Source organism: Microtus pennsylvanicus, chromosome 15 (assembly GCF_037038515.1).
Source record: "Microtus pennsylvanicus isolate mMicPen1 chromosome 15, mMicPen1.hap1, whole genome shotgun sequence".
Taxonomy (NCBI): domain Eukaryota; kingdom Metazoa; phylum Chordata; class Mammalia; order Rodentia; family Cricetidae; genus Microtus; species Microtus pennsylvanicus.
The window spans coordinates 32,556,003-32,570,476 of NC_134593.1; the positions used below are offsets into that span (position 1 = coordinate 32,556,003).

Consider the following 14,474-nt stretch of genomic DNA (forward strand, 5'->3'; position numbering starts at 1 on the left):
GGTGGTTAATTGCACTTGCTCCGGTTAATTGGCTGTACCATAGCCGTGTTTATTGATTGATGGCCGGTAAGAGCAATCAGTGTCCACAGCGGGTCCTTAAATTCAAAAGGTTCTTGAAGACCCTGAACGAGTTGAGTCCTTTGTCAATCATTTTGTGATAATATTACGGAGTGCCTCGGGCTGGATCCCTCAACTAAACAGAAAAGCAGTGGTTAGGGTTTGTGACCTTGAAGCTGGGAAGAGCAGAATTTTGGAGCCAGGGCTGGCAAGGACCATCTTGATACACATTTAAATTAAGTCGCTAATGACTCCTGCATTTGAAGCTAGAGGGTTGCCACGGGCCTGACACCAGCTTGGTTCCCATCGTGGTGAGTAGCAGACCAGTGGAGCTGAACAGCAAGACCTCGTCCAAAAGCAAACAGAAATGACGGTGATGGTGATGGAGTCTTCTGTCTCTCTGGCTGGTCCTCTCTGCTTCTGCCCATCTTCTAGCTGGCTCTAACACTAAGCCCAATGCACTTTTACTTAGGGCTTTCTGGTTTTAGGTACCTTCTCTGGGTATTCTGTCTCTGTGTGTGTCACTCTCCATTCCCCCCGTCCCGTCCCCCCCCCCCCCCCCCCCGCCGTGTGCATCTCTATCCCTCTCCCTTCTTTGTGTGCATTTGGATGCCAGAAGAGGATGCCGGGCATCTTCCTCTATTGGTCCCTACCTTATTTTCTGAGATAGGTTCTCTCACTCAGCCCAATGTACTCTTATCTTAGCCAGTCTGGCTGGCCAGCCAACTTCTGGATCTTACCTGCCTCTGCACCCCAAACACCAGGATCATGGGTACACATGGCCACCCCCAGATTTTACACAAGTGCTGAGGACTTGAACTCAGGGCCTCTTGTTTCCCCAGTAAGCATCGTTATCCATTAAGACATCTCCCTAAACTCCTTTAGGAACTTCCTTGTCTACTGTTAGTTTGTTCACCCTCATAAGCCCGGTATTAGTTCCATCCCCAGAACATATATCAAGCTTGGGAAACGTGCTAGAGAATAAAGGAACCTGCGTGTTCAGGCACATGCCTGTAATTTCCACAATCGGAAGGCTGGGGTCGAAGGATCAGGGACTCAAGGCTGGAGTAAGCAACACAACAAGTTCGAGACCAGCCTGGGCTCCAAGAGATCCTTTATCAAAAAGACAAAACAAACAAAAGAATAGGTGAACCTATCAGAGGAGGATCTGAAGACACCCAGCTTAGTTGTCTTTAGTTGCCGACAACCAGTAGGTTTTAAATGAGGCCTGGAATTCCACCGAGATGGTGAGACTTTATTTTTAGATCCGATTCATTCCAGCTGACCTTTCCTCTGAAACCAAACTGCAAATATTTAAAGAGCGTGAAAGGTCTATCCTAAACAATTCGCTATCCTCCAAAACTCAAGAATGTAGGGAGTTAAAAATCAAATGCCACACTGGCCACAAGGCTAAACGACTTTCATTAGCTTAGAATGTGGTACAGTTGGGATTTTTTTTTCTGTATTATGGGCTTCAGGGTTTTAAGTTATATCTTTATTTATTTTGTATGCGTGTGTGCATTCCGTGGTGAAAGGATAATTTGGGGGCTCAGTGCTCCCCTTTCAGCCTGTGGGTCCTGGGGATGGAACTCTGGTCATGAGGGCCAGCAGCAGGCATCTTTAGCCGCTGAGCCATCTCGCCTGCCCTGTGTCGTGGTTTTGAAACAAGGAGGTAGGTTTCTTCTGAGGAAGGTTTCACAGTGTAGCTCTTTGAGACTGAATCTTAACGCACAGACCTCTTAGTTAGGGTTGCCTGGGTAACTCGGTTTATGAAAAACAATTTAAACGACACATTTTGAAGCTTTCTCATTGACTTTAAACATTGGTGCTGTTTTCTAAAGAACCATACCCTGACCCAGTAGTTTCTGGTTTGTTTGTTTATTTGTTGTTTGTTTGAGAGATCTCACTGTATAGCCCAGGCTAGCCTTGAACTTGTGATTTTACTATCTCAGCTCCCCCAAGTCTTGCCATTCCAAGAGTATGCTGCCACACTTGGCTCCCAGTTGAGAGCTGACAGTTTCAGATACCATAAGTGGTAACTAGTAATCATGAAGCTTGACCTTTTGGGGGGTCATCCCTGGCATGGTAGTTTGAATGAAAATGGTCGCATAGGCTATGGGAACAAGCATTATTGGAAGGTGTGGCCTCCTTATAGGGGGTGTGGTGTTGCTGGAGGAAGCCTTGAGGTCTCAGAAGCTCAAGCCAAGCCTAGTGTGGTTCAATCTTTTCCTGCTGCCTGCAGATCTAAGATGTAGAACTCTCAGCTACCTCTCCAGCACCATGTCTGCCTGTGTGCTACCATGATTCCTACCATGATTATAATGGACTAAACCTCTGAACTGTAAACCAGGCCCAATTAAATGTTTTCCTTTATAAGACTTTCTGTGGCCATGGTGTCTCTTCACAGCAATAAAACCCTAAGACACCTGGGTAAGCACAAGCTGAATCTTGATGTTAAAGTGGGTTTTATTTTTACCTGCGATTAGAGGCTCTGAGGTCCGTGACTTCAGGTAGCGTCTCAATGCTTCTGCTTCTTGGAGAATGGAGCTAATGAAGGTAGCGGGCCTGGTTTCCTTCCCTCGCTCCCCGGCTATGGGGAGAGGACTGTCTAATTCTGCTTCTCTACCTCGCCCTTGATCTTGAGTGGAAAATGACTTGGGAAAGGAGCTTCCACCACAGAAGCAGATGCCGGACTGCCGTCCGCACATTTCCACATCCACACCCAGCACCCTGACTGTGAGACCGTCCATCTTTGGCTGAGGACATTTCATGGTGTGGAACCTGCTTTAAAGTATGGCAAGGACTATGTGAAGGCAAATATGGAAAATAAGCTTTTTGTTATTTTCTAAGGCAAGCTGTAAAGAATCGTAATTTGTTTTTAGTGTCTTTAACTTCCCTTTGTGTCTGGTCTTTGTTGATGTGAGCATCCCTATCAATAGTCAATCCGGTATTTATTGGTGCCCACCTGCTCATTCTACCATTGTGCAGTCATCACATACAGAGGAACTGAAACAAAAAGGCAGAATTTCTGAGTCCAACACTGGCGTACAGATATCCTAGTAGCCTGGGAGCCGTGGAGTGTCTTGGTTCGTGCGGTGCTCCTATGACAAAATATCCGGCGCTGGATAATGTGTAAGGAGCAGAAGTTTGGTTGGATGAGAAAGGTGTTTGTTGCCAACCCAGAAGACCCGAGTTTGGTCCCCAGAACCCACACAGTGGAAGGAGAGAACCAGCTCCTGAAAGTCGTTTTTTGTCTCATGGTTCTAGAGGGTGAGAAGTCCAGGACCAAGGAGTTGAGTCTGGTGAGGACCCATGACAAAAAGGCAGATGGCTCGACTGCCGGAGGGAACGGGGTTGGGGGGCTGGGGGCTGGGGGGTGGGGGAGACACACACGATATGACTCATTCCCTGGTAACTGACGCACTCCCGAAATAACAGCAGTAATCCAGTCACAAGGGCTCCCACTCACTTCCTGAAAGGTTGGGTTCTCCACAGCATTGTTGGGATGCTTTGTGTGTCAGGCAGACAGTCTGTGGGTGTGATGTGAGTGGACAGATGGGGGGTCCACACTCGATAGAGACAGGTTACGGAAGCCCTGGTCTTCTGATTCTGCCTCATGCGGTGAGGAGTGAAGCGAGGTCCTGAATTGGAAGGGAAGGTAAAAGGAGGTGTTGGGGACTTGGAGGCAGGCAGCGATATGCTATAATGCCAAGGATATGCAGAGGATTTAGAACATGGATGTGGTATGATTATGTAGTCTCAGTGAGGGTCACTGGAGATTCAGAGTTTGGAGTAATGAATTTTTAGCATATCCTGGCTTGCTGTTTCCCCCCTTTGGCTTCCAAAGAGCCACCTCACTGTGTCCTCACAGGGCCTTTTCCTAGTAGCTCTGGCACATCTTACCCTCCTTAGGGCACCAGGCAGATTGGCTTGGGCCCCACCCTAATAACCCTCATTTAATTTAATCACCGCTTTAAAGGCCCTGTCCTCAAACTTTTCGCACTTCTTGCCCACAGTAAGACATTCATCATATAGTGGAGCATGGTGGGGCCCACTTTTAATACCAGCACTTGGGAGCCAAAGGCAGAGGAATAGATCAGCACGGTCTACATAGAGAATTCCAGGGCAGCCAGAACAATGTAGTTAAGATGGTGTCTTAAAAAAAAATCATAAATGTCTAAATGAGAAAAGTTTCTTAGAGCAGAACTATGTACCTGGTATTTTGAGACTTTTCTCTTTAAAAATCCCTGAGGAATTTTTATTTTATTTTATTTTATTTTTCTGAACATAGTTTTTCACCTGCATGTATGTTTGTATGAGGGTGTCGGATCTCACGGAACTGGTGTTGCAGACAGTTGTGAGCTGCCATGTGGGTGCTGGGAATTGAACCCCGGTCTATTTGGAAGAACACTCAGTGCTATTAACCTCAGAGCCATCTCTCCAGCCCCCAGCCCTTCAGAATTTTTCTGGACACCTCATGTGAATAATAACCGAGAGAAGTGGGCAAATAACAGCAAAGAATGTGGGCTTGGACTTCACAGAACATTTAATATTCACGGAACACCCTAACGTAGGACAGAGAAAGAAGATGGGACGTTGATGACACACAGAGTTCCGACTGGTCACCAGAGCAAAGAAATACATACGTAAAGAAGTTCAATAAAGATAGAGGATCTACGCATCTCCTCCTAAAAATCTGGGGTTAGCTGGGCGGTGGTGGTGCACATCTTTAATCCCAGCACTCAGGGAGGCAGAGGCAGGAGGATCTCTGTGAGTCTGAGGCCAGCCTGGTCTACATAGCGAGTTCCAGGACAGCCAGGGCTGTTACACAGAGAAAACTTGTCTTGAAAACCCAAAAACAAGCAACCCCCCTCAAAGAAACAGAAAGTACAATGGGATTTTCAGGAATGGAGAGTCGGTCTTTAGTGAGTACAAGATTTACATCTTATAAGATGAAAAGCGTTGGAGAGGGATGTTATTTAACATCAGTTTGGGGAGGGGGTTCGAGACAGGGCTTCTCCGTGTAACAGTCCTAGTTGTCCTGGAGCTAGCTCTCGTAGACCTGGCTGACCTCGAACTCACAGAGATCCACCTGCCTCTGCCTCCTGAAAGGCCGGAAAAGATTCCACTTTTGTGCTGGGCCCTTTGGGGACCTTGAATTACACCCCAGCCTCCAGGATAAGATGAAGGCCACAGAGGAGCTGAAGGCCAATCCCTCCCTCTAGCCCACAGGATAAGCTAAAGACCAGGGTACCCATCTTTAGGGGACATATTAGCTAATGGAGAAACCTAATTACACAAAGTTGCTGACTGTAGCCCATTCTCCCACCGGTCGGTAGTCATACAGAGAATGTTGACCACTCAACTTCCCCATCAGCTGGGTAATATTTCAAACAGACCCTGCGATTAGCAAAGGGTCAGTAGATGTCTGGAGGACGTAACGGGGGTGGGGTGGGGGGGCTGTTGCGATCCCCTTAGATAATAATAGCCTATTAGGAACTAACAGCTTAGGTAAAGATTACCTATTCTTTGGCCAATTATGATATAGGATATGTAATTGTTTTTTGAGATTGTAACCTTGTGACTGTTTTGTGGTTTTTGTCTTTATAAACCCCTTACAATAGTAGACATCTTTCCTTCCATCTGCTGTGTCCAGCAAAAGCAAGCCTGATTCGGACGCGACATAAGTCCTCCTCCGCCCTGCAGATGGCGCCAGAGCTGCAGTGCACCTCCAGGAATATAGGGGGCGTTCTAATGGGGGGGGCTCTCGCTCTCTCCGCCTCTCTGACTCTCCCTTCCGCCTTCCGGTCCCGCCCCTCCTGCCGCGAGCTCACACCGCGCATGCGGCGGTTGGTGAGCGACTGGGCGATGGCGGCTTCTTCAAGCGGGGAGAAGGAGAAGGAGCGGCTGGTGGGCGTCTCTGTCATGGCAGGCATCGGCAGTACACGAGAGCGGCTGCTGTCTGCATTGGACGACCTGGAGGTCTTGTCGAGGTAACCGCGGCCTGGGAACCTGCTCAGGCCGGGACGGCTGTGGGACTGACGAGGGTAGGCGGGCTGGGGAGTCTCCGGAGAGTGTGGTGGACCTGGGGGGTCTGCTGCTTCCCGCGGTTTGGGGCGGCATTTCCCCACCAAGGGGCCATCTCAGTGTGACAGTAACCTGGAACCCCTAGGACCGTCAAAACTGTAGTAGCCCGTAAGAAAGGACCCGATCGACGGACACTCAACAGATAGGTAAAGAATGTTCCCTGGGGTGCGAAGGGCAGGGATGCTGTAGTCAAGGGGAGGCTAAATGCCGACACGAAGGAGCCCAGGGTCAAGAGGAAGACGGGTGTGTAAAACTGCTGAGGAGCAGTTTGGTCAGGGTTGAGCTGCAACCCTCGAGTCCACACATGGGACTCCTATTCCAGTGTTAGCAAGGCAAGCCCCCCCCCCCCCCCCCCCCCACACACACAAATGGGCTGTTGGCGAAGTCATCAGAGCGGCCGGTAGATGAACCCATCATCTGAAAAAACAAAACCCGGAAACATCCAGGACTTGATGGGATGGCTGGTGTGTGGTAGCGATAGATTAAATTGGCTGTCATTCTCCGCATTGCCGTGCCAGCTTTAAATCTATCAGTTTTTAAGCCTTGTAAGGGGGAAAGCCCCCATCGTCACGGCAGTCGGTGCTATATTACAAGAAAACATTTTCGTAAACTGCAACCCTTCTAGATTTGCCCTGCAGACCCACAGTCTAGGGCAGGTTGCTTTCTTGTAAACCACAACTGAGTCTTTGTGTGTACAGTCACCATGACTGTCCAGCTTGCTGGGAGGACCATGAACCTTTTAACCATTTGGGGCAGAAAGCAGTTAAACCATTTTTTTTTTAAATTTATTTTTACAGATTCTTACTGCCTTCTTAAAAAGTTTCACTAGGTCCTCCCAAATACGCAGTTTACAGGCAAGCACCACCATACCCTGATGGTCGTTTTTCTTTTAGGGAACTTATAGAAATGCTGGCAATTTCAAGAAATCAAAAGCTGTTACAGCTGGATGAGGAAAACCAGGTAAACAGTTTGTTTTTTAATCTAAAAAGCAGTGGTGGCTCACGCCTTCAGAGGCAGGGATCTTGGTGAGGCCAGCCTGGCCTACAGAGTGAGTTCCAGGACAGCCATGGCTACATAGTGAGACACTGTCTTGGAAAAAAACAAATAAAAATGAAATAAAGAAACTATGCTTTTAAAATATCAGTTTAAAGATTTCAAGTAACATTCAGTTTTCACACAAAATAAATATAAACAAACGATTTTTTGAGACAGGGATTATCTGTATTGTCCTTGAACTCAGAGATCCGCACTGGGATTAAAGGCTTGAGCCACGACCTCCATCTTTTTTTCTGTTTTTGTTTCTTTCTTTTTTTTTTTAAGATGGGTTTTTATGTAGCCAAGGCTTGCCTTGAACTTACTGATTCTCCTGCCTGTACCTCAGTGTGGGGATTATAGATGTGATCAACACGCCTAGCTTGCTGAGCTGTTCTCATGTGTTTTAACATGCATTATATCATGAGTTCTTAGAACAGTCTGGCATATAATAGGTGTTATTAGGGAATCTTGTTTTTAGAGGACAAAATAGGTTTGTTGAGGGTGGTGACTTTTTCTGTGTCTTATTGCTAGTAAATGCAGGGCTACAGACTGAACCCCAGACTTCTTTTGCAGATTAAATTTTGTGGCATTTTGCCATATCTGCATATCATCTATTTATTTTATTTACTTATTTGTTTGTATCCAGACAGGGTTTCTCTATATAGCCCTGACTATCCTGGAACTCTAGATCAAGCTTGCCTTGAACATAGAGATCCACCTGTCTCTCCCTCCTGAGTGCTGGAATTAAAGGCGTGTATCACCACCCAACTTACTTTACTATTTTTTTAAACCACCTCATTTTCTAGGCTGTCTGCACACTAAGCCATACAGGTGTGAAATTATGGCTTTAAATGTATCTCAGTTAGCTTCTAATAGCTAACTTCTAACAGCTTCTCATAGTGTAACTTGTTTCTCAAAGTTTTTAAAGTTTTTGGTACCAACTAAAGTCACTTAAAACCAACCATTAGATTTTGGAAGAGCTTTTTATCCTGTTGTATGGTTAAAGGATACATTTTTAAGTTATATCTCTGGAAGATGAATCAACCCAAAATTTTGCACAGTACTACTTTTGAAAGATTTGTTCTGCATGGAAAAGGAACAGAATAAATGGAAATTAATATTAAGACTGTTTCCCATATTACCACAAATGGGCTATGTATATTGTTAATGATGATTAAGAATATTTTGAGGTGTTAAAATTGACAACCTAGCCAATTCAAATATGGATTCTTTGTCTCATTGGCTTTGATTATCCTGTTGTCTGATGGAATCAACTATTATTTGACAGGTCTTGGAGCTGCTAATTCAGCGAGATGGGGATTTTCAAGAACTAATGAAATTAGCACTTCATCAGGGAAAAGTCCACCATGAAATGCAGGCTTTAGAGAAAGAAGTAGAGAAGAGAGACAGTGACATTCAGCAGCTGCAGAAACAGCTGAAAGAGGCGGAGCAAATACTGGTGAGTTGACGGCTGGTCCTGAAGAGCAGACAGAAGAGTTTCTCTGTGTAGCCTCGGCTGTCCTGAACTTACTCTGTGGACTAGGCTGGCCTCTAACTCAGAAATCCACCTGACTCCCAAGTGCTGGGTTTAAAGGCATGTGCCGCCACCACCCGGCTTTCAGCTATATATTTTATTCAAATATTTTAAATTATAGAAATAGGAAGCATTACTTTTATTTTGGCATAATCCGGGTTTGATATTAGTAGTTAAAATCTCTAGTTTATGAAATATTTGGGGTCAATAAACATTTTGTATTAGTTTTATGAATTCTTGAACATTTTATTTTTTGCCTTCCATCTTAAGGCTCTAGACTAGGTTTTCCTTTGTTCTCTACTATTTAAAACAAATTTTAATTACATTTTTTAAAGTAAAATATTTTTATGTATATGAGTGTTCCATGTAAGTGCACCAGATGTGTGCAGTGCTGGCAGAGCCTGGAAGAGGCGTCAGGCCCCTGGAACTGGACTTACAGATTATTTTGAGCTGAAGTACGGGTATGGTTGCTGGGAACTGAACTTGGGCCTTCTGCAGTTGGTCTTAACTGACGAACTACCTCTCTCAGCTCCTGTCTTTTTCTTTTCTTTTGCTTTGAGACAGGGTCTCCCTATGTAGACCAGGCTGGCCTCAAATTCAGAGCTGTCTACTTGCCTTTGCCTCCTGGGTGCTAGGATTAAAGGTGTGTACCACCATGCCTAGCTTGGCTACTTCTTTTGAAGAAGTAATTTATTTGCTCTGAGAAGTCCAGTTATTTTGCTAACTGCAGTCGTAATTGTCCTACGATCTTATTGCAGAGACAACTGAGTTTGACTTTCATATGACCCAATGAACTGCCATTCTTGTTGCTGATGTACAGCTTCCTAATGTGTCACAGTGGGCTCCAGGAAAGGGAGCCTCAGTGGTTTAGGATAACTTAGAACCCCCCAAAGGAAACCCCAAGTAAATGCTTGGGGGTTTTGTTTTGATTTTTAAATAAATTGTCGGAGACCAGCTTTAACAAAGATACCATTTACCAGGGTAGGGCCGTGGGGATTAGAAAAGTTAGTAAAGAGAAGCAGAACACATAGGATAGTACTGGATGGAGTTCCTGCCAAAGAGTAGGAGTAAGAGTAAAAAAAAAATAAGATAATAAAAAAAAGCCTGTTTTAGCATGATACAAGGAAACGAACATACCAGTTGAAAGTTGCAGGCTACACACTCTCTGGGTGGAATTTATTGTTAATCTCCCTCAGGGAGAGTTGGATCCTTAGATTTTTTTTGTGGGGGTAGAAACAGATGACTTTTCTATGCCTGAAATACAAAGGCTGGATATTAGCCATACCTGTTGACAAGAACTCTTACTACAACTAGGTGGGACCTTTGAGGTAGATACAAACAATGACCTTGAAGGAATAAAAGTAAATTCCCACTCTCTGACCTTTGGTCCGAGTGGAATGACAACAACTTTGAGCAAGCTGAAACTCTTTGGCCTTCAGACAAGGTGAAAATAGGCTCACAGCTTCCACAATAAATGCTTTTTAAAAATTGATTATTTTTCCTTGTGAAAGTAATATTTACTTGCCAGAAGAAAATCAGAAAATACAGAAAAGTAGAAAAAAGTAAAATTGCCTTTTGTTTCATAGCTTGAACAATGGCACAATCTGTTGCGGCGTAATCGACCAGCAAATAGGATAAATCAGGCTAACTTTAATATCAGCTTTATTAAGGGGAAGAAGGGAATAACTTAAAAAACCAAGGGTCCAACGAAGAGCAGGAAACAGAAGGGCAGGCGGGGAGCACACCCGCAATATTTCTAAGTAAAATAACCTCAGGGGATCCCGCCCTTCAAGCAAGGTGATTGGCTGGGCTTCCCCTACAACAATCCACATTGTGCTGTATTTGTTTGGTTTGTTTTTGGAGAAAGGGTTAGTCTTTGGGTTCTAAGCATATTTTTACTGTCATCCATCCCCTCACCTTTCTGCTGCATCCTCCTACCGCATCTCACTAAACCCTCCATCGATAGTACTCTTCCTGTCCTTTCATGTCATGTGTTCCTAGCAGCTGCTTATTAGTGCGAGACTGAGTCATGAATAAATTTCTTTCATTGAACATAACCACGATGTAAATGATATCAAGTGGTGTTTCAGAAAAGCACAGATAAAATTCAGGAATTTCCAGGTCTTGGAAATTGTTTCTGTGGGTGAGGAACCTTGTGAATGAATCTAAAAACTGCTTGTTATAGTTAAAAATAATTTGTACTTTAAATTTTGTTTAAATTAGGCAACAGCTGTTTACCAAGCAAAGGAGAAGCTCAAGTCAATAGAGAAAGCAAGGAAAGGTTGGTACCATGGCAACCTGCTGACTTAAAGCAAGGCTGTGTTGTGTCTCTTGACGCTGAAGCTGATTAAGGTCCAGGGAGATGGTTCAATGGGTAAGAGCGTGTTCACGTGTGATCCTAGAGCCCATCTACAGCTGTACACACGTGCACATTCTCTCTCGTGTATACTCGTAATCAAGCTGATGGAGATACTGATGAAGCTGTTGAAAGGATGCCTAGTAGTTTTCATTGTAAAGTGTGTTCTTGTATCGCAGCTGGCATCCCAGAGAGGGTGGCCATACCTTACAACCCTCCTCTAGTTGTAAGAAGCACTCACAGAAGGGAACTTGTGCTTTTTCCTCACCAGTATAGTAAAGGCAACGATCTGTAAAATTGCTGAGAAGGAAAGAGAAGTGGGGTTTACATAGGCGTTTGAAGGCGAGGCAGAGAGAACACGTGACCACGCTAAACTGAGATGGGAGCACCACCCCCCTTTGCCCACTTTAAAGCCTTACATTATAAGCTATGGATCTTCAGATACTCAGAGGGAGATTACGGTTCCTTGGCGTTAATGCTTGTGCATTTGGTTTACAGTTACCTGTCTCTGATTTGTTTCCTCCTGCCCATTTGGAATCTGCTTTCTGATTGTTGTTGAGAGATGGGTGGACCTCTATAGCAAGAAGCAGATCTTCAGGGGAGGTGGCTGAGTCGGTCTGAGGTTCATAGTGCCTTTTAAACAGACCTGAAGTTTATAGCATGAAGAGCTCTTCCCGTTCCTTGGACTCTGGTACACGGTCCATTCAGAACCCTCTCAGCTGTCAGGATGTGCACTGCTGACCTAGCGTGGATGTCGCTGGGATGGAGTGCTTTCTCTCATTTTCCTGTTTCTCACTGGTGGTCAGAAGAGTTCTGCATTTGCTGGCAGCTAGTAATTGAGATTATTGAGCATTATCATTGCAGCTCTCAAATTCATGTTAGCTGATTTTGCTGAATGGTGTCTTGGTTCTTTAGTTAGGAAATGCTTAACACTTTCAAGGTGTGTGCTGGGGTTAGGGAAGAGAGACAGCTGAAATTAGCCTGTTTTCTGATTAAAATTAAGTATGACGTGTGCATGTGATGTCTGTTCTTCTAAACTTGTATTTACTGGTGTGAACTTTTTCTCCCCCCTCAACTCAGGTGCTATCTCATCGGAAGAAATCATTAAATATGCACATAGGATTAGTGCAAGCAATGCTGTGTGTGCACCACTGACTTGGGTTCCAGGTAACAATGCTTCTTATGTAAGATTAAAATGATTTAAATGTGGAATGTTCTACCCTAAAATAACACGTGCTAATAAAGGTATTTTTCTTCAATGTCACAGTAATGCCGTCTGTGACTTCAAGTATGAATCATTGTTAATGTTTCTTACTGAGAAATAGGATTAAGTTGGAAGACTTGAGATTGCTATAATTTACCTACCTCTGCCTCCTGGAAACTGGGATTAGTGGATGTGCCACCATGCCCAGCTTGAGAATTTTAAATCTAACCAGGCAAGGCGTGGTAGTTCACTGCTGTAAAGACAACAACTGGATTGCAAATTTGAGGCCAGCATGGGCTACATAGTGAGATCCCTGTCTCAAAGAGCTTGAGGTTTTTAGTGTGCACCAAGGAATGTTAATACTTCGAAGAACATAATTATTTTTTGAAATTTTTATTTATTTACTTTTTGAAATTTTTTATTGATTTTATTGAGCTATACTTTTTTCTCTGCTCCCCTCCCCTTCAAATCTCTCCCATAGTCCCCATGCTCCCAATTTACTCAGAAGATCTTGTCTTTTTCTATTTCCCATATAAATTACATCCATGTATGTCTCTCTTAGGGTCCTCATTGTTGTCTAGGTTCTCTGGGATTATAATTTGTAGGCTGGTATTCTTTAAACATTCTATAAAAACATTTTTTAAGCCTGTGTTAAAAGTTGTCTTTATTGTTTTAGGAGACCCTCGGAGGCCGTACCCAACTGATTTAGAGATGAGAAGTGGATTGTTGGGTCAGATGAACAATCCTTCCACAAGTGGTGTGAATGGCCATCTCCCAGGGGATGCCCTTGCAGCAGGCAGGCTGCCAGGTACTGCTGACTGGAAGGGTGTGCTTAAGCAGACCAAGTTTTTCAGAGGTGCCAGCGAGGCATTGTCACACAGCGGACATTTGAATCCAGGCCCAGCCTTATCTGTTTACTTGTCCAGGTTCCTTCTGTCCCTGTGCATCTCCTAACCCTCCCCAGGCTTTGGACCTTCCCTTAGTACTACTCTGAAGAACACTGTTGCAGTTGAGAGGCATGCTCCCCAAATAGACCAGACATGCTTTGTAGGTGCCATGTTTTAATGTGGAAGAACCTTCCTAAACGAGAAAGGACCTAAGTGGGGACTGCTTTCTGAAGCCCAGGTTTAGCTATCACTTCTGTGCTCAAGTTAGAATTTGGGAACTCTGTTTATTGATCCCAGATACTGTCTTTCTACTGCGATTTTACTACACTGCTATAGTCCTCTTGAGACAAACCACACCAGTAACTTGAAAAGGAAAATTGGAAGAACTATTACCTAGTAACAGATAATGGATGAATAGCTATCACAGAGAGAACCATGGCACAGGACCCCTGGCTGGGGGTGTAGATGGATGTAGTTTGTGTTTAACGTGTGAAACCTTAATCTTGTTAGATCTTTGGTACTACGAAGTGGATGGGTAGATGAAATTAAGTTACTTGCGTAATGGGAGGGTGACTGATTACATATCAATGGATTACCAATAGAACTGATCCCATGTGCTTTTCTCCAGATGTCCTTGCTCCACAGTACCCATGGCAGTCAAATGACATGTCCGTGAACATGCTGCCACCAAACCACAGCAGTGACTTTCTGTTGGAGCCTCCTGGGCACAACAAGGAGAACGAAGATGATGTCGAGGTTATGTCTACAGACTCGTCAAGTAGCAGTAGCGACTCCGATTGAAGGTGTGTGGCTTATGCAGGCTCCAGTGCTGCAGCGTTCTCCAGAGGGAAATGCAAACCACACCCCAAGGAGCAGCCCTCTGCAAACCACATGGGGTTTCTGTTGCATCTGCCAGGCAGCTGTTGGCGGATTAGTCAGAATTATTGTTGTGTTGGGTTCGTACATAGCAGCTCTGGAAAAGAGACTGAAGGACATGACACATAACCCGTGGGGATTACTTGACAGGACACTGAGCCAGGCATGGCAGCGCATACCAGTAATCCCAGCACCTGGGAGGCTGGGGGATTGCTGTGAGTGCGAGGCCAGTTTTCCTATACAGTAAGCGCTGAGCCATCTGAGCCAGAGCAGCCCTGCAGAACAAGGCCGCAGAGCTCTGAGTGTGCTATTGCAGAGTCAGAGTGCTCACTTGAGGGCAGAGTCGGCTGCGTTGCAGCGACAGAACTATCACTATTTATATGTTGTAAATACTGTAATTTGTGTAAATAAACTTGCTTTTTTTGTATTTTTATTTTT

General features: G+C 44.7%; 1 protein-coding gene across 1 annotated transcript; it reads left to right on the top strand.

Moving 5' to 3' along the window:
* Positions 1 to 5,839: 5,839 nt before the first annotated feature.
* Med4 (mediator complex subunit 4) lies at positions 5,840 to 14,469 on the top strand. Its single transcript, XM_075949088.1, has 7 exons — positions 5,840 to 6,050; positions 7,038 to 7,104; positions 8,468 to 8,638; positions 10,937 to 10,994; positions 12,150 to 12,236; positions 12,950 to 13,081; positions 13,789 to 14,469. The coding sequence occupies exons 1-7, from the start codon at positions 5,899 to 5,901 to the stop codon at positions 13,959 to 13,961; spliced, it is 840 nt and encodes a 279-aa protein (XP_075805203.1). The 5' UTR covers positions 5,840 to 5,898; the 3' UTR covers positions 13,962 to 14,469.
* Positions 14,470 to 14,474: the final 5 nt, after the last annotated feature.